General features: G+C 67.7%; 5 protein-coding genes across 5 annotated transcripts; all 5 read right to left on the bottom strand.

The window, feature by feature from the left end:
• Window positions 1-1,362: 1,362 nt before the first annotated feature.
• Window positions 1,363-3,252, bottom strand: LMJF_12_0850 (putative surface antigen protein 2; the record flags this gene model as incomplete). The annotated part of the gene is made up of 1 exon (XM_001681656.1): window positions 1,363-3,252. The coding sequence occupies one exon, from the start codon at window positions 3,250-3,252 to the stop codon at window positions 1,363-1,365; it is 1,890 nt and encodes a 629-aa protein (XP_001681708.1).
• Window positions 3,253-5,605: 2,353 nt separating this feature from the next.
• Window positions 5,606-6,550, bottom strand: LMJF_12_0840 (conserved hypothetical protein; the record flags this gene model as incomplete). Its single annotated transcript, XM_001681655.1, has 1 exon — window positions 5,606-6,550. One exon carries the CDS (start codon window positions 6,548-6,550, stop codon window positions 5,606-5,608), a length of 945 nt encoding a protein of 314 aa, XP_001681707.1.
• Window positions 6,551-8,532: 1,982 nt separating this feature from the next.
• LMJF_12_0830 (putative surface antigen protein 2) lies at window positions 8,533-10,479 on the bottom strand (the record flags this gene model as incomplete). The annotated part of the gene is made up of 1 exon (XM_001681654.1): window positions 8,533-10,479. One exon carries the CDS (start codon window positions 10,477-10,479, stop codon window positions 8,533-8,535), a length of 1,947 nt encoding a protein of 648 aa, XP_001681706.1.
• A 1,834-nt stretch (window positions 10,480-12,313) lies between these two features.
• On the bottom strand, window positions 12,314-13,762 carry LMJF_12_0820 (conserved hypothetical protein; the record flags this gene model as incomplete). Its single annotated transcript, XM_001681653.1, has 1 exon — window positions 12,314-13,762. One exon carries the CDS (start codon window positions 13,760-13,762, stop codon window positions 12,314-12,316), a length of 1,449 nt encoding a protein of 482 aa, XP_001681705.1.
• A 1,964-nt stretch (window positions 13,763-15,726) lies between these two features.
• Window positions 15,727-16,884, bottom strand: LMJF_12_0810 (promastigote surface antigen protein 2 PSA2; the record flags this gene model as incomplete). Its single annotated transcript, XM_001681652.1, has 1 exon — window positions 15,727-16,884. One exon carries the CDS (start codon window positions 16,882-16,884, stop codon window positions 15,727-15,729), a length of 1,158 nt encoding a protein of 385 aa, XP_001681704.1.
• Window positions 16,885-18,473: the final 1,589 nt, after the last annotated feature.

Raw genomic sequence — 18,473 nt, 5'->3', positions numbered from 1 at the left:
TCGCAGCCCGTTGACGAGGCCCGGGACGGTGCACGCGTGCGTCGCCCACGCGGCAGCAGAGGCTCGCTCGCCCGCCGTGGGGGAGAAGGCGGACCCCGAGGTGCAGCAGCACAGCAGACCGCACGGCAGACGGCGAGTCGCGGACGTCCGCACCCGCTGTTCACGGCGAGCCTCCACCGCCATGCACACATCCGATTGGCGCGGGTGCCGAGTGCTGGTCACAGAGAGCGCGACAGACACGAGCCGGCACGCACACACGCGCCTGCATGCGCACGCCCCCGCGTCCCCGTACACCCGTGCCGGCGCGGCAGCGGGAGAACGCACAAACCGTGCACGATGGGGTGTCTGCGTCCGCGTGTGGCCGTCCGTCTCTCCTGTGGCAGGCGGGGGTGAGAGGGCAGCGAGGGCGTCGCGCCGAGGGGGAGCGGAGGCACCACGGATAAGAGGGGTCCGCCTCACCTGAGCAGCACTGCACCCCACACCCACACCCTGCGGCATGCCATTACTGCTGCTGCTCCTCCAGCAGCCGTGCTCGCAGGCCGTGGGCACGCATCCTCAGCGCAGCAGCGCATCACAACACGCGGCAGGAGCGGGGGACAGAGCGCACGCCACCGAAGTGCCCGAGCAACAAGGTGCCGGAGAGCGGGACCGCAAAGAAGAAGTCGCACCAAGACACCATACACGCTGCCTTGTGTGTGCGCCGCAGCAGCCATGGGCGCGCCGCTCTCACGTGCAACGAGGCAGCGAGGGAGGGCGAGCCCGGCAGCCACACGCGCAGACGGACATCAACGAGAGGGAGGAGGAGAGCCAACACAACACAAACGGAAAAGAAGCGGCGGGGCGGGCGCACGAGTGCACAACAGCGCAAGGCGCGCCAGCGCCGCCATCGCGTGCTCGAGGGGGGACGCGGAGGCCAGGGAAGGCGTGCGGGCTGTCGGTCGGAAGTCGATGCCCGCGTCGCCCCGGGTGCCGCACACCCGCACATGGCCGCACAAACCCCGCGGCCCTTGCCCCTCGGCTATCGCCCTCCCCCTCTCTCCAGCTGCTGCCCCGCTCCACACCCGCACACGTTCCGCCTCCATCAGCCCACAAGCACGCACGCGGGCAACAGAGAGTCAGGGCAGAGGAGCGACTCCGCGAGAGCAGCAGCGCCGCATGAGAGCCCCACACACAGCCCACAGCATCAACACGCAGAGAGAGGCAGAGGCACCGAGAGGCAGGAGCGAGGGCACCACTGGCAGCCATGCTCACAGAGACACGCACGCGCACGCCGATGCAGGGGGCGGCGCTGCACGCAAGCACGCAGACAGTCGTGTGCCACGCAGCGGGGGCCACTGCCTGCGCGCGACAGCAGCAGCGTCCTCACGCCGCCAGCCCCACGCTGAACAGCACAGCCACGCACACAACAGCTGCTGCTGCCACTCCGCTCGACACAGCAGCAACACCGCCATCGCAGTACACCAGGCACGTCTTCTCGTCCGTCAGGAAGTAGTCCTCACGGCACCTCGCGCACCTCGCAGCGAAGTCCCCCTCGCACACCTCACACCCATCCACCTCGCACTCCGTCTCTGGTGCAGGAGTCGGCGTGTTTGTTGGGGTAGCAGTGGTCGTGGGTTCAGCAGGTGCCTCAGTGGTGGTTGCGGCAGGCGGCTTAGTGGTGGTCGTTGTCGTCGTGGTCGTTGGCGTCGTGGGTGGCTTAGTGGTGGTCGTTGTCGTCGTGGTCGTTGTCGTCGTGGGCGGCTTAGTGGTCGTCGTTGTCGTCGTGGTCGTTGTCGTCGTGGGCGGCTTAGTGGTCGTCGTTGTCGTCGTGGTCGTTGTCGTCGTGGGCGGCTTAGTGGTGGTCGTTGTGCAGTCCTTACCAGCCAAGCAGTCGCTGCCCTTGTGCTTGTCCTCGATGTCCACAACAAGACCAGCCTTCTGATCCCACGAGTCCGGCACACACCCGCAGAACTTGTTGCCCTTAAGAGAGACGGAAGCCAGCATCGGTATCGCAGACCACGAAGAGGGCAGACTGCCGGACAGGTCGCAGTCCTGCAGCTGCAGGGACTGGGCCTTCGACATCCCACTCCACTGGGGCGGCAGCGTGCCGGAGACCTTACTGCCGGACAGCTGCAGTGTAACAAGCGACTGCAGCGCACTCCACTCAGCAGGAAGCGTGCCGGACAACAAAGTATCGTCGAGCAGCAGCTGCGTAAGCTTTTTCATGGCGCTCCACTGGGGCGGCAGCGTGCCCTGAACAAGCGACCTGCTCAGAAACAGCTGCGCAAGCGACGACATCGATATCCACTCAGGCGGCAGCGTGCCGGAGAGCTTTGTGCCCTCCAAGTGCAGGTGATCAACACGGGTTAGGGCTGTCCAACTGGACGGCAGCGTCCCGGAGATATCAGTGTTCGCCAGGTACACTCTCCTCAGTGTCTTGATGCTGCTCCACTGAGGAGGGAGGGGGCCGGCCAACGGCGATTCCCGAAACGAAAACTCCCTCACGGTCGTCATCTCACTCCACTCAACGGGCAATGAGCCGCTAATCCTCGATTTGGTAACGTACAGATACAGAATTGATTTCATCGATTTCCACTCGGGCGGCAGCGTGCCGGTGATCTCGCCAACGTCACGAAGCGACAGCGTATCCAATGACGTCATCGAGCTCCACTGGGGCGGCAGCGTACCGCTCAGCTTCATAACCCTCAGGTCAACAAACTGGATGGACTTCATCGAGCTCCACTCGGGCGGCAGCGTGCCCGAGAAAAACCCGCATCTTTCTATCCTAAGCTCCGTCAGCCGAGTCATCGAGCTCCATGAGGCCGGCAGCGTACCACCCATGCCGCAGTCCGACAACGTAAGGGAAGTCAGTCCTTCCAGCTTGCTCCAGCTGTCCGGCAGCGTCCCGCTCAGCCCCAGGCCCATTTTGGAAAAGTCGAGCTGCTTGATCATGACGTGCCGGTAGTCGACGCCCACAGGCATCTCTGGCAGCGTGCCGGCATACGTCGGACTGATTCCCGACACGGACACGTCCGGCGCATTGCACAAGACGGCCTCCCACGAGCAGAAGTCGTTGCCCGTCCACTTCTCCCCAAGCTCAGGGATCGCACGCCCAAACGCCTGCAGCACCGCCAGCGTGTGCGTCCGCTGCGCCGCAGTGAAGTCGCCCGTCCCAGCAGCACGCGCCACCGGCGCACTGCTCGTGCACAGCAGCAGCGCCACCGCAGCGGCGAGCGTCGCCGCCAGCACCAGCCGACGCACGCACTGCGCCATTCGCAGCCAGGGTCACGAGCAGAGCGGGGCGGCAGCAGGTCCGTGGGCGGGATTGCTCGGGCGTCGGTGTCTGCTGAGCTTACCAGGCAGAGCGAGGGGGCCGACACGTCGTACGTAGCCTCGTGCGGGGGAGAGAGGCGAGCAGCGGGGCGCAGCGACTGGGCAGGGTCCGTAGAGCTGTCACAGCAGCAGCAGCGAGGTGAGGGGTAGTGTGGATGCGCACGCACGTCTGCGTGTCCGTGAAGGTTGGCCGAGGTGACAACGAAGGATAGAGAGGGAGGGAGAGGGAGGGGGAGGGAGGGAGCGGTGCTTATGAGGAGGAGGCGAGGGGAAGGGAGGGGCAGGGAGGGGCGAGCCATACGCAGCGCGGAGCTCCGCACAGACCAGCGGCGTGGAGTGGGCGGCCAGCGAAACAGAGAGCATGACCAGCGGGCGGGTGCGCCCCCGTCCGCCCGTCCGCTCCGTCTGGTCGGTCGCTGCGGCTCCCCCTCACTCCCGTGCGTGTGCGTGGCGCGGCCCCTGCACAGACACCGCAGCGCCAGCGGCAGCAGCACCAGAGCGCGCGCACACACGCGTGGGGGCGGTGGGCAAGCGTGCTGACAACACGGAGCAGTCGAGCCCGCATGGGGGAGAGAGGCGAGCGCCCATGCGCAGCCCCACCAGCCACCGCATACCATTGTCATGCACGTCACACAGAGAGAGAGAGAGAAGGATGTGCGAGGCAGCTGCAGCCGCCCCGTCGCTGTGCACGCCGCCGCACACGCCTCCGCTCAGCACGCAGCCGCGTAGCAAACCAGACAAGGGACACCCGCAACGCCACCGCGACGGCGGCACGGGCGGCAGCGCGGCATCGGGACACCCTCCATCGGCACGCACAGCCTCACCGGCATCCGTTCGCCTCCCCCTCCCTCCGCAGCTGCTCGTCAGCACAGGCGGTCAGGGGAGCCGACGCGCGTGCATGGCTCTGGCGGGGCGGGCGGCGTTGCCCATGTCTCCGGGCATGCGCTGAGAGAGACACACGTGCACGTGTGTGGCGCGGGGCGGGGAGGAGGAGAGGGAGGAGGCGCACCGCGAAGGGAAGCGAGGGGGCGCGCAGCACACCAGCAGGCAGAGGCAGATGTCACGGGCGGCGAGGCACGCAAGCAGCGCACCGGGCGCGGGCGGCGGTGCGGGAGGCCGGGGAGAGCGAGACGGGGAGGGACATGCGGGCCTGTGTGGCTGCATGCGCCCGCTGCACGGCCAGCAAGAGAGGCACACGCGCACGCGCACAGACGCACGCACGTGTATGTGTGGGTGCGTGCGCGATGCCCCGAGGCCTGCCGAGAGACACGCAAGGACGCGTAGAGGAGACGGAAGGCAGGGGATCGGCACCGTCGGCAGTCGCGCATCAGCGGGAGCAGATCGCAGGGCAGGGAGAGGGTGACGGCGCACGATCGTCCACCGCGCCGCGCCCCTTCACCCAGCGTGCACCCATCGCCGCCTCTCGCGTTCCGCAGCGGCCGCCGCCTCCGCCTCCCATTGCCCGAGCCGCTACGAGCTCAGCAGCGCATGCCAACCAGGAGACGCGGGAGGCGGCGAGCCGAGACGAGTGAGGGAAGGCGGAGGACGGTCCGTTGGCACACATGCGCAAGCGGCGCGACGCAGGGCAGCCCTAGCGCCGCCGTCGCACCCGCACCCGCCCGCCCAATGCCACACCGAATGCTGGTCTTGCAAGGCACCAGAGGGGAGCGGAGGTGCCGCGCAGACGGTGCCGGCGGGGCGCCAGCAGCAGGCGCGTGGCGGGCGGCGGCCAAACTCCCAAAGGACAGAGAGACGAGGCAGCACCCGTGCCGAGCGTGCCTCGCCGTCGTCACACCCACCCCTCCCGCCGCCGCCATGAGCACGCGCGCACACCGTAACCGAGAGGCGCCTCACCACCGCGCCCCTCCCCCTCGCTCTCCCCATCACGCGCCCCTGCGCCACACACGGGCCCGCTGCCCACTGCTCTGGCGCCCGAGCTCCGGCTGCGGCCAGATGGCAGCGGCGGGCCCGGCGCGCACCTCATCGGCCGGCAACCCGTCGGCAGAGGCGCCTTCGGCCCGCTCGGCGCGCCGCTCGTGTCGCCAAACAGCCTGCGATGCCGCGCCATCGCCTCGCTCAGCGACTGCTCACACGCAGCATTGTGCGCCGCTTCAGTTGCGCGGGCTGCAGCGGCGTCCGCGTCCTCGTACCTCCCGTACGGCGCCCCCTTCGGCGTCGCCTCGTAGTGCGCCGCCGGGTGCGCTGGCGGGCCGCCCTCGTTCCCCTCGAAGCACAGTCCGTCGTTGAACGCTACGTGGAAGGGCAGCGACTCGCCAGGCTTGCGGCCCGACGCTCACAAATGCCGCCATTCCGCCCGCCGCCCATCGCGCGGCTCCACGTACTCGCTGGCCTGAACAAGGTCGTACTCGGGGTCCTCGCTCGGGTCCGTCTCCTTGCCGTGTCGGACCCGCTCGCGGAACCGCGCCTTCGCACGCTCCACCGCCCCCTCAAAGTCCCTCGGGCGGATCTTGCCCGGGTACGACCACGGCTCCTGCACCGCCTCCGTCCGCTTCACCATCTCCCACTCCCTGTCCTCCCCCTCCATGATGCGGCGCAGCACCTCCTCCTCCGCCTCGTCGCAGCGCAGGAGGTGGCCCTGCTGGAAGCCGTACCCCTCAGCGCGTCCGTGCTGGTCTGGCCCGCCATGGTAAAGGTGAGAGAAGGGGCACCGCGGGTACGCCTCCCACTTGCCCGTGGGGCCCATCATATCGTAGTGGTACCTGTACCGGAACGCGCGGTTGCCGTGCTCGTCCACCGACTCGTCCCACCGCAGCAGCATCGGCGGCGGTCGCGGGAACATCTCCAGCGGGTCGTCCGGCTCCCTCGGCTGCCAGTCCTCGATGCGGAACAGCTCGTCGGCGTCCATGTACCAGTGTCCGACAATGTCGCCCTGCACGTTCGCCACGTGCCACCGGAACGGCGACGTGCTCTTCGTGTTGTACAGCAGTGGATCGCAGTAGCTGCCAGGCACCACGCCGTACGCGGACAGCGGCGCGAAGCACACCTGCTCGAGACGCTGCTGGTGCAGGTAGCCCTCCTGCATCGGCGACACCCACTCCTCATCCCACGCGTACAGCATCCATGCGCGGTGCCGCATCTGGCGCCACAGCCGCAGCAGCCGGCCAGGCCTCACGTTCCTGAAGGTTGTCCGCGGGGCGCTCGCGTCGTCCTCCTCCGCGGCCCACACACGCAGCAGCGGCGTGGCGCGGAACAGCTTGCTAGGGGCACAGCGCAGCATCACCAGGCAGCGGGCTGCACGAGGAGGGAGCGCGACGCACACGCGTCAGCCACCCCTGCACGCACAAAGGCACGTGCGCGCACGACCCCCCACAAAGAGCGCAGACAAGCGGCGACGGGCGAGGCGCTGCCCTGTTCTCGGCAGCCTTGCGTGTGTGTGTGTGCGTGTGTGTTCACGCGCGCAGAGCTGTGCGACGCGGCACGAGCCCCTCCATGCAGATAATAACGATGAGCGGCAGAGCAGTGGCCAAGTGCGTCGCAGTGGGCGCAAGCATCAAGCACGGTTCAAGACAGCAGCACGGGCACATGCTACGGACCGCAGGGACGCCGGTGACCCCGAGAGCAGGGGGCGGGGAGGGGGGGAACACCACCCCCGCACCACAGCTGCCACCCTAACGAGCCCCGCCGAGTCGGCGGAGGGGGGAGGTGGCGCACGCCGTCGAGGACAGCAAAGAGGGGCAGGGAGAGAGCGGAGCACCTGTGCGAGATGTGCAGCGGGAGGAGACGAGCGAGGCAGCGCGCAGCTCGGCCGTTGGGTGCTGTCGGGTCTCTCCTCGCCGTCGGCGTGCGCGCAGGCACACTGCTGGCGGCGGCGCTGTCCTCCCTGTGAATGAGTGGTGCGCTGGGCACAGACGGGGACACACACATGCACGCAGCCGGGCAGGCAGTGCGCAGGGCTCAGGCGCGGCGGGGGGGGAGGGCAGGCAGAGAGAGAAGATGTCTGGGCAGGCAGGGAGAGGAGCATCGGTGGGGAGAGACGGCACGCACGCGTGTCCAGAGGCCCGCGCTGCGCACCACCGTCGCGACAGCATCCGCGCACGGTCCTCGCCACAACGCCCACCGTCATCGGCGTTACCACAACACGTTTCCCCCTCCCACAGCACGGGTCGGGGTCACGGGGCCGAGCAGCTCTCGTTTGTTGACTCGAAGGGGAAACAGAGAAACAGAGAAATAGGGGAGGGCCGCCGCCCACCTCCGCACGGCCACCACCCGGCGCCAGCCGCCAGCGCGCCCAGAGCGAGTGGCAAGCACAGGGAAGGCGGGCAAGAGAGCATGGCGCGACACACGCGTGCTGGCACACACGGATACACGCACATACATATACATACATCTGCATATATATATATATATATACATACCTGGATGCACCGCCCACGAAATCGAACGAAGAGAATGAGAAAGGAGAGGGGAGGAGGGGCACCGATGTCCCCTCCACACGGCCATGCGCACAGGCACGGATTGTGGGAGGCAGCGGGAGGGTGGCACACCAGAGCAAGCAAGGACATACATGGAAGAGGCGGTGCGTGCTGGCACACACACACACACGGAGACGCACTGTGAGAAGACAATCACAGTAAGGCTGAAGTCTGAGAGGCGGCACACGCGAACGCGGCTCTGCGGACGAGGCGCCGAGGCAACACGAAGAGACGGTCCAACGAGATGTGCAACAGACAGGGCCTACACGGGGGGAGCGAGGAGCGAGGCCGAAGGGGGATCGGCTCGGCGCTCCATGAAAGGGGGGAGGCACAGCGGCATATCCCTCATCTGCGCACCGCACGGCAGAGGAGGGGAGACCGCAGTGCGGGGGAGGGGGGAGAAGAGAGAAGACAAGCGAATGGAAAGAGAAAGAGGAGAGAGCGCACGGCAGTGCACAGCACACTCGCAAGCGCAGCGGCGCGCGCGCACGTGCCACCCCTCCCTCGCCCGCATGTGAGAGAGGAGGGCAGCAGAGAGAGTCGGGGCAGAGGAGCGACACCGCGGGAGCAGCAGCGCCGCATGAGAGCCCCACACACAGCCCACAGCATCAACACGCAGAGAGAGGCAGAGGCACCGAGAGGCAGGAGCGAGGGCACCACTGGCAGCCATGCTCACAGAGACACGCACGCGCACGCCAACGCAGGGGGCGGCGCTGCACGCAAGCACGCAGACAGTCGTGTGCCACGCAGCGGGGGCCGCTGCCTGCGCGCGACAGCAGCAGCGTCCTCACGCCGCCAGCCCCACGCTGAACAGCACAGCCACGCACACAACAGCTGCTGCTGCCACTCCGCTCGACACAGCAGCAACACCGCCATCGCAGTACACCAGGCACGTCTTCTCGTCCGTCAGGAAGTAGTCCTCACGGCACCTCGCGCACCTCGCAGCGGAGTCCCCCTCGCACACCTCACACCCATCCACCTCGCACTCCGTCTCTGGTGCAGGAGTCGGCGTGTTTGTTGGGGTAGCAGTGGTCGTGGGTTCAGCCGGTGCCTCAGTGCTGGTTGCGGCAGGCGGCTTAGTGGTGGTCGTTGTCGTCGTGGTCGTTGGCGTCGTGGGTGGCTTAGTGCTGGTAGTTGTCGTCGTGGTCGTTGTCGTCGTGGGCGGCTTAGTGGTCGTCGTTGTCGTCGTGGGCGGCTTAGTGGTCGTCGTTGTCGTCGTGGTCGTTGTCGTCGTGGGCGGCTTAGTGGTGGTCGTTGTCGTCGTGGGCGGCTTAGTGGTCGTCGTTGTCGTCGTGGTCGTTGTCGTCGTGGGCGGCTTAGTGGTGGTCGTTGTCGTCGTGGGCGGCTTAGTGGTGGTCGTTGTCGTCGTGGTCGTTGTCGTCGTGGGCGGCTTAGTGGTGGTCGTTGTGCAGTCCTTAGCAGCCAAGCAGTCGCTGCCCTTGTGCTTGTCCTCGATGTCCACAACAAGACCAGCCTTCTGATCCCACGAGTCCGGCACACACCCGCAGAACTTGTTGCCCTTAAGAGAGACGGAAGCCAGCATCGGTATCGCAGACCACGAAGAGGGCAGACTGCCGGACAGGTCGCAGTGCTGCAGCTGCAGGGACCGGGCCTTCGACATCCCACTCCACTGGGGCGGCAGCGTGCCGGAGAACTTACTGCCGGACAGCTGCAGTATAACAAGCGACTGCAGCGCACTCCACTCAGCAGGAAGCGTGCCGGACAACAAAGTATCGGTGAGCAGCAGCTGCGTAAGCTTTTTCATCGAGCTCCACTGGGGCGGCAGCGTGCCGGAGACCTGAGTAAGAGAAAGTTGAAGGTTCGCCAGGCTGCCCATAGAACTCCATTCGGGCGGCAGAGTGCCGGATACTTTCGTGCGCCGCAGATTCAGAGTTTGCAGCCTGCTCATCGATATCCACTCAGGCGGCAGCGTGCCAGAGACCTCAGTACCCTCCAGATTAAGAGATATCACCGATGCCATCGCGCTCCACTGGGGCGGCAGCGTGCCGGATAGATTCGTGCCATCCAGAGTAAGAAACCGCAATGCCTTCATTGGGCTCCACTGAGGAGGGAGAGGGCCGGTCACCTTCAATTTCCGTAGAACCAGCTGCTGTATTCTCTCCAGCGAGCCCCACTCCGGGGGCAACAAGCCTGTGATCGGCATGTCCTCAAGAACGACGTTCGACAGTGATTTCAAAGAGCTCCAGTCCGCAGGCAACGTACCGCTCAGTTTTAGTCGCTTCAGCTCCACAGCGTTTAAATTAGGCATCGAGCTCCACTCAGGCGGCAGGCTGCCGGTGATACTGTCAAAGTCTGCAATTACCAAAGATGTCAACCGCTTCATCAAGTGCCATGAGGCGGGCAGCGTCCCGACCACTTGTGGCATATTCCAGAGCCCCAGGTTCCCGATCATGACGTGCCCGTAGTCGACGTTCACAGGCATCTCCGGCAGCGTGCCGGCATACGTGGAAACAAAAACACGTATGGTAACGCTCAAGGGCAAACACAGTAGGTGGTCCCACGAGCAGAAGTCGTCGCCCTTCCACACCTCCCCAAGCTTAGGGATCGCACGCCCAAACGCCTGCAGCACCGCCAGCGTGTTCGTCCGCTGCGCCGCAGTGAAGTCGCCCGTCCCAGCAGCACGCGCCACCGGCGCACTGCTCGTGCACAGCAGCAGCGCCACCGCAGCGGCGAGCGTCGCCGCCAGCACCAGCCGACGCACGCACTGCGCCATTCGCAGCCAGGGTCACGAGCAGAGCGGGGCGGCAGCAGGTCCGTGGGCGGGATTGCTCGGGCGTCGGTGTCTGCTGAGCTTACCAGGCAGAGCGAGGGGGCCGACACGTCGTACGTAGCCTCGTGCGGGGGAGAGAGGCGAGCAGCGGGGCGCAGCGACTGGGCAGGGTCCGTAGAGCTGTCACAGCAGCAGCGAGGTGAGGGGTAGTGTGGATGCGCACGCACGTCTGCGTGTCCGTGAAGGTTGGCCGAGGTGACAACGAAGGATAGAGAGGGAGGGAGAGGGAGGGGGAGGGAGGGAGCGGTGCACATGAGGAGGAGGCGAGGGGAAGGGAGGGGCGAGCCATACGCAGCGCGGAGCTCCGCACAGACCAGCGGCGTGGAGTGGGCGGCCAGCGAAAGAGAGAGCATGACCAGCGGGCGGGTGCGCCCCCGTCCGCCCGTCCGCTCCGTCTGGTCGGTCGCTGCGGCTCCCCCTCACTCCCGTGCGTGTGCGTGGCGCGGCCCCTGCACAGACACCGCAGCGCCAGCGGCAGCAGCACCAGAGCGCGCGCACACACGCGTGGGGGCGGTGGGCAAGCGCGCTGACAACACGGAGCAGTCGAGCCCGCATGGGGGAGAGAGGCGAGCGCCCATGCGCAGCCCCACCAGCCACCGCATACCATTGTCATGCACGTCACACACAGAGAGAGAGAAGGATGTGCGAGGCAGCTGCAGCCGCGCCGTCGCTGTGCACGCCGCCGCACACGCCTCCGCTCAGCACGCAGCCGCGTAGCAAACCAGACAAGGGACACCCGCAACGCCACCGCGACGGCGGCACGGGCGGCAGCGCGGCATCGGGACACCCTCCATCGGCACGCACAGCCTCACCGACATCCGTTCGCCTCCCCCTCCCTCCGCAGCTGCTCGTCAGCACAGGCGGTCAGGGGAGCCGACGCGCGTGCATGGCTCTGGCGGGGCGGGCGGCGTTGCCCATGTCTCCGGGCATGCGCTGAGAGAGACACACGTGCACGTGTGTGGCGCGGGGCGGGGAGGAGGAGAGGGAGGAGGCGCACCGCGAAGGGAAGCGAGGGGGCGCGCAGCACACCAGCAGGCAGAGGCAGATGTCACGGGCGGCGAGGCATGCAAGCAGCGCACCGGACGCGGGCGGCGGTGCGGGAGGCCGGGGAGAGCGAGACGGGGAGGGACATGCGGGCCTGTGTGGCTGCATGCGCCCGCTGCACGGCCAGCAAGAGAGGCACACGCGCACGCGCACAGACGCACGCACGTGTATGTGTGGGTGCGTGCGCGATGCCCCGAGGCCTGCCGAGAGACACGCAAGGACGCGTAGAGGAGACGGAAGGCAGGGGATCGGCACCGTCGGCAGTCGCGCATCAGCGGGAGCAGATCGCAGGGCAGGGAGAGGGTGACGGCGCACGATCGTCCACCGCGCCGCGCCCCTTCACCCAGCGTGCACCCATCGCCGCCTCTCGCGTTCCGCAGCGGCCGCCGCCTCCGCCTCCCATTGCCCGAGCCGCTACGAGCTCAGCAGCGCATGCCAACCAGGAGACGCGGGAGGCGGCGAGCCGAGACGAGTGAGGGAAGGCGGAGGACGGTCCGTTGGCACACATGCGCAAGCGGCGCGACGCAGGGCAGCCCTAGCGCCGCCGTCGCACCCGCACCCGCCCGCCCAATGCCACACCGAATGCTGGTCTTGCAAGGCACCAGAGGGGAGCGGAGGTGCCGCGCAGACGGTGCCGGCGGGGCGCCAGCAGCAGGCGCGTGGCGGGCGGCGGCCAAACTCCCAAAGGACAGAGAGACGAGGCGGCACCCGTGCCGAGCGTGCCTCGCCGTCGTCACACCCACCCCTCCCGCCGCCGCCATGAGCACGCGCGCGCACCGTAACCGAGAGGCGCCTCACCACCGCGCCCCTCCCCCTCGCTCTCCCCATCACGCGCCCCTGCGCCACACACGGGCCCGCTGCCCACTGCTCTGGCGCCCGAGCTCCGGCTGCGGCCAGATGGCAGCGGCGGGCCCGGCGCGCACCTCATCGGCCGGCAACCCGTCGGCAGAGGCGCCTTCGGCCCGCTCGGCGCGCCGCTCGTGTCGCCAAACAGCCTGCGATGCCGCGCCATCGCCTCGCTCAGCGACTGCTCACACGCAGCATTGTGCGCCGCTTCAGCCGCGCGGGCTGCAGCGGCGTCCGCGTCCTCGTACCTCCCGTACGGCGCCCCCTTCGGCGTCGCCTCGTAGTGCGCCGCCGGGTGCGCTGGCGGGCCGCCCTCGTTCCCCTCGAAGCACAGTCCGTCGTTGAACGCTACGTGGAAGGGCAGCGACTCGCCGGGCTTGCGGCCCGACGCCCACAAATGCCGCCATTCCGCCCGCCGCCCATCGCGCGGCTCCACGTACTCGCTGGCCTGAACAAGGTCGTACTCGGGGTCCTCGCTCGGGTCCGTCTCCTTGCCGTGTCGGACCCGCTCGCGGTACCGCGCCTTCGCATGCTCCACCGCCCCCTCAAAGTCCCTCGGGCGGATCTTGCCCGGGTACGACCACGGCTCCTGCACCGCCTCCGTCCGCTTCACCATCTCCCACTCCCTGTCCTCCCCCTCCATGATGCGGCGCAGCACCTCCTCCTCCGCCTCGTCGCAGCGCAGGAGGTGGCCCTGCTGGAAGCCGTACCCCTCAGCGCGTCCGTGCTGGTCTGGCCCGCCATGGTAAAGGTGAGAGAAGGGGCACCGCGGGTACGCCTCCCACTTGCCCGTGGGGCCCATCATATCGTAGTGGTACCTGTACCGGAACGCGCGGTTGCCGTGCTCGTCCACCGACTCGTCCCACCGCAGCAGCATCGGCGGCGGTCGCGGGAACATCTCCAGCGGGTCGTCCGGCTCCCTCGGCTGCCAGTCCTCGATGCGGAACAGCTCGTCGGCGTCCATGTACCAGTGTCCGACAATGTCGCCCTGCACGTTCGCCACGTGCCACCGGAACGGCGACGTGCGCTTCGTGTTGTACAGCAGTGGATCGCAGTAGCTGCCAGGCACCACGCCGTACGCGGACAGCGGCGCGAAGCACACCTGCTCGAGACGCTGCTGGTGCAGGTAGCCCTCCTGCATCGGCGACACCCACTCCTCATCCCACGCGTACAGCATCCATGCGCGGTGCCGCATCTGGCGCCACAGCCGCAGCAGCCGGCCAGGCCTCACGTTCCTGAAGGTTGTCCGCGGGGCGCTCGCGTCGTCCTCCTCCGCGGCCCACACACGCAGCAGCGGCGTGGCGCGGAACAGCTTGCTAGGGGCACAGCGCAGCATCACCAGGCAGCGGGCTGCACGAGGAGGGAGCGCGACGCACACGCGTCAGCCACCCCTGCACGCACAAAGGCACGTGCGCGCACGACCCCCCACAAAGAGCGCAGACAAGCGGCGACGGGCGAGGCGCTGCCCTGTTCTCGGCAGCCTTGCGTGTGTGTGTGTGTGCGTGTGTGTTCACGCGCGCAGAGCTGTGCGACGCGGCACGAGCCCCTCGATGCAGATAATAACGATGAGCGGCAGAGCAGTGGCCAAGTGCGTCGCAGTGGGCGCAAGCATCAAGCACGGTTCAAGACAGCAGCACGGGCACATGCTACGGACCGCAGGGACGCCGGTGACCCCGAGAGCAGGGGGCGGGGAGGGGGGGAACACCACCCCCGCACCACAGTTGCCATCCTAACGAGCCCCGCCGAGTCGGCGGAGGGGGGAGGTGGCGCACGCCATCGAGGACAGCAAAGAGGGGCAGGGAGAGAGCGGAGCACCTGTGCGAGATGTGCAGCGGGAGGAGACGAGCGAGGCAGCGCGCAGCTCGGCCGTTGGGTGCTGTCGGGTCTCTCCTCGCCGTCGGCGTGCGCGCAGGCACACTGCTGGCGGCGGCGCTGTCCTCCCTGTGAATGAGTGGTGCGCTGGGCACAGACGGGGACACACACATGCACGCAGCCGGGCAGGCAGTGCGCAGGGCTCAGGCGCGGCGGAGGGGGAGGGCAGGCAGAGAGAGAAGATGTCTGGGCAGGCAGGGAGAGGAGCATCGGTGGGGAGAGACGGCACGCACGCGTGTCCAGAGGCCCGCGCTGCGCACCACCGTCGCGACAGCATCCGCGCACGGTCCTCGCCACAACGCCCACCGTCATCGGCGTTACCACAACACGTTTCCCCCTCCCACAGCACGGGTCGGGGTCACGGGGCCGAGCAGCTCTCGTTTGTTGACTCGAAGGGGAAACAGAGAAACAGAGAAATAGGGGAGGGCCGCCGCCCACCTCCGCACGGCCACCACCCGGCGCCAGCCGCCAGCGCGCCCAGAGCGAGTGGCAAGCACAGGGAAGGCGGGCAAGAGAGCGTGGCGCACCACGCGGATACACGCACATACATATACATACATCTGCATGTATATATATATGTATACATGGATGCGCCGCCCACGAAATCGAACGCAGAAAATGAGGAAGGAGAGGGGAGGAGGGGCACCGATGTCGCCTCCACACGGCCATGCGCACATCTACGGATTGTGGGAGGCAGCGGGAGGGTGGCACACCAGAGCAAGCAAGGACATACATGGAAGAGGCGGTGCGTGCTGGCACACACACACACACGGAGACGCACTGTGAGAAGACAATCACAGTAAGGCTGAAGTCTGAGAGGCGGCACACGCGAACGCGGCTCTGCGGACGAGGCGCCGAGGCAACACGAAGAGACGGTCCAACGAGATGTGCAACAGACAGGGCCTACACGGGGGGAGCGAGGAGCGAGGCCGAAGGGGGATCGGCTCGGCGCTCCATGAAAGGGGGGAGGCACAGCGGCATATCCCTCGTCTGCGCACCGCACGGCAGAGGAGGGGAGACCGCAGTGCGGGGGAGGGGGGAGAAGAGAGAAGACAAGCGAATGGAAAGAGAAAGAGGAGAGAGCGCACGGCAGTGCACAGCACACTCGCAAGCGCAGCGGCGCGCGCGCACGTGCCACCCCTCCCTCGCCCGCATGTGAGAGAGGAGGGCAGCAGAGAGAGTCGGGGCAGAGGAGCGACACCGCGGGAGCAGCAGCGCCGCATGAGAGCCCCACACACAGCCCACAGCATCAACACGCCGAGAGAGGCAGAGGCACCGAGAGGCAGGAGCGAGGGCACCACTGGCAGCCATGCTCACAGAGACACGCACGCGCACGCCAACGCAGGGGGCGGCGCTGCACGCAAGCACGCAGACAGTCGTGTGCCACGCAGCGGGGGCCACTGCCTGCGCGCGACAGCAGCAGCGTCCTCACGCCGCCAGCCCCACGCTGAACAGCACAGCCACGCACACAACAGCTGCTGCTGCCACTCCGCTCGACACAGCAGCAACACCGCCATCGTTGTGCTTCAGGCACGTCTTCTCGTCCGTCAGGAAGTAGTCCTCACGGCACCTCGCGCACCTCGCAGCGGAGTCCCCCTCGCACACCTCACACCCATCCACCTCGCACTCCGTCTCTGGTGCAGGAGTCGGCGTGTTTGTTGGGGTAGCAGTGGTCGTGGGTTCAGCCGGTGCCTCAGTGGTGGTTGTGGGTTCAGCCGGTGCCTCAGTGCTGGTTGTGGTAAGCGGCTCAGTCGTGGTCCTCGGCGTAGGGGGAAAGTTAGTGAGGTTCGGGGTGGTCGCTGTCGTGGCGGAGGGCTTAGTGGTGGTCGTTGCGCAGTCCTTAGCAGCCAAGCAGTCGCTGCCCTTGTGCTTGTCCTCGATGTCCACAACAAGACCAGCCTTCTGATCCCACGAGTCCGGCACACACCCGCAGAACTTGTTGCCCTTAAGAGAGACGGAAGCCAGCATCGGTATCGCAGACCACGAAGAGGGCAGACTGCCGGACAGGTCGCAGTCCTGCAGCTGCAGGGACCGGGCCTTCGACATCCCACTCCACTGGGGCGGCAGCGTGCCGGAGATGCCTGTGCCCCGCAGATTGAGAACACTCAGCGATGTCATCGAGCCCCACTCGGGGGGCACACTGCCGGAGATGCTTTCACACTTTTCAATCGACAACGACTCCAAAGATGTCATCGAGTGCCATGAGGCGGGCAGCGTCCCGCTCAGCCCCGGCCCCATTTCGGAAAAGTCGAGCCGCCTGATCACGACGTGCCTGTAGTCGACGTTCACAGGCATCTCCGGCAGCGTGCCGGCATACGTCGGACTGATTCCCGACACGTACACGTCCGGCGCATTGCACAAGACGGCCTCCCACGAGCAGAAGTCGTTGCCCGCCCACTTCTCCCCAAGCTTAGGGATCGCACGCCCAAACGCCTGCAGCACCGCCAGCGTGTTCGTCCGCTGCGCCGCAGTGAAGTCGCCCGTCCCAGCAGCACGCGCCACCGGCGCACTGCTCGTGCACAGCAGCAGCGCCACCGCAGCGGCGAGCGTCGCCGCCAGCACCAGCCGACGCACGCACTGCGCCATTCGCAGCCAGGGTCACGAGCAGAGCGGGGCGGCAGCAGGTCCGTGGGCGGGATTGCTCGGGCGTCGGTGTCTGCTGAGCTTACCAGGCAGAGCGAGGGGGCCGACACGTCGTACGTAGCCTCGTGCGGGGGAGAGAGGCGAGCAGCGGGGCGCAGCGACTGGGCAGGGTCCGTAGAGCTGTCACAGCAGCAGCGAGGTGAGGGGTAGTGTGGATGCGCACGCACGTCTGCGTGTCCGTGAAGGTTGGCCGAGGTGACAACGAAGGATAGAGAGGGAGGGAGAGGGAGGGGGAGGGAGGGAGCGGTGCTTATGAGGAGGAGGCGAGGGGAAGGGAGGGGCAGGGAGGGGCGAGCCATACGCAGCGCGGAGCTCCGCACAGACCAGCGGCGTGGAGTGGGCGGCCAGCGAAACAGAGAGCATGACCAGCGGGCGGGTGCGCCCCCGTCCGCCCGTCCGCTCCGTCTGGTCGGTCGCTGCGGCTCCCCCTCACTCCCGTGCGTGTGCGTGGCGCGGCCCCTGCACAGACACCGCAGCGCCAGCGGCAGCAGCACCAGAGCGCGCGCACACACGCGTGGGGGCGGTGGGCAAGCGCGCTGACAACACGGAGCAGTCGAGCCCGCATGGGGGAGAGAGGCGAGCGCCCATGCGCAGCCCCACCAGCCACCGCATACCATTGTCATGCACGTCACACAGAGAGAGAGAGAGAAGGATGTGCGAGGCAGCTGCAGCCGCGCCGTCGCTGTGCACGCCGCCGCACACGCCTCCGCTCAGCACGCAGCCGCGTAGCAAACCAGACAAGGGACACCCGCAACGCCACCGCGACGGCGGCACGGGCGGCAGCGCGGCATCGGGACACCCTCCATCGGCACGCACAGCCTCACCGGCATCCGTTCGCCTCCCCCTCCCTCCGCAGCTGCTCGTCAGCACAGGCGGTCAGGGGAGCCGACGCGCGTGCATGGCTCTGGCGGGGCGGGCGGCGTTGCCCATGTCTCCGGGCATGCGCTGAGAGAGACACACGTGCACGTGTGTGGCGCGGGGCGGGGAGGAGGAGAGGGAGGAGGCGCACCGCGAAGGGAAGCGAGGGGGCGCGCAGCACACCAGCAGGCAGAGGCAGATGTCACGGGCGGCGAGGCACGCAAGCAGCGCACCGGGCGCGGGCGGCGGTGCGGGAGGCCGGGGAGAGCGAGACGGGGAGGGACATGCGGGCCTGTGTGGCTGCATGCGCCCGCTGCACGGCCAGCAAGAGAGGCACACGCGCACGCGCACAGACGCACGCACGTGTATGTGTGGGTGCGTGCGCGATGCCCCGAGGCCTGCCGAGAGACACGCAAGGACGCGTAGAGGAGACGGAAGGCAGGGGATCGGCACCGTCGGCAGTCGCGCATCAGCGGGAGCAGATCGCAGGGCAGGGAGAGGGTGACGGCGCACGATCGTCCACCGCGCCGCGCCCCTTCACCCAGCGTGCACCCATCGCCGCCTCTCGCGTTCCGCAGCGGCCGCCGCCTCCGCCTCCCATTGCCCGAGCCGCTACGAGCTCAGCAGCGCATGCCAACCAGGAGACGCGGGAGGCGGCGAGCCGAGACGAGTGA

The sequence above is a fragment of the Leishmania major genome, chromosome 12, assembly GCF_000002725.2.
Source record: "Leishmania major strain Friedlin complete genome, chromosome 12".
In the NCBI taxonomy this organism is placed as follows: domain Eukaryota; phylum Euglenozoa; class Kinetoplastea; order Trypanosomatida; family Trypanosomatidae; genus Leishmania; species Leishmania major.
This window is presented reverse-complemented; position numbering and strand designations above follow the sequence as displayed.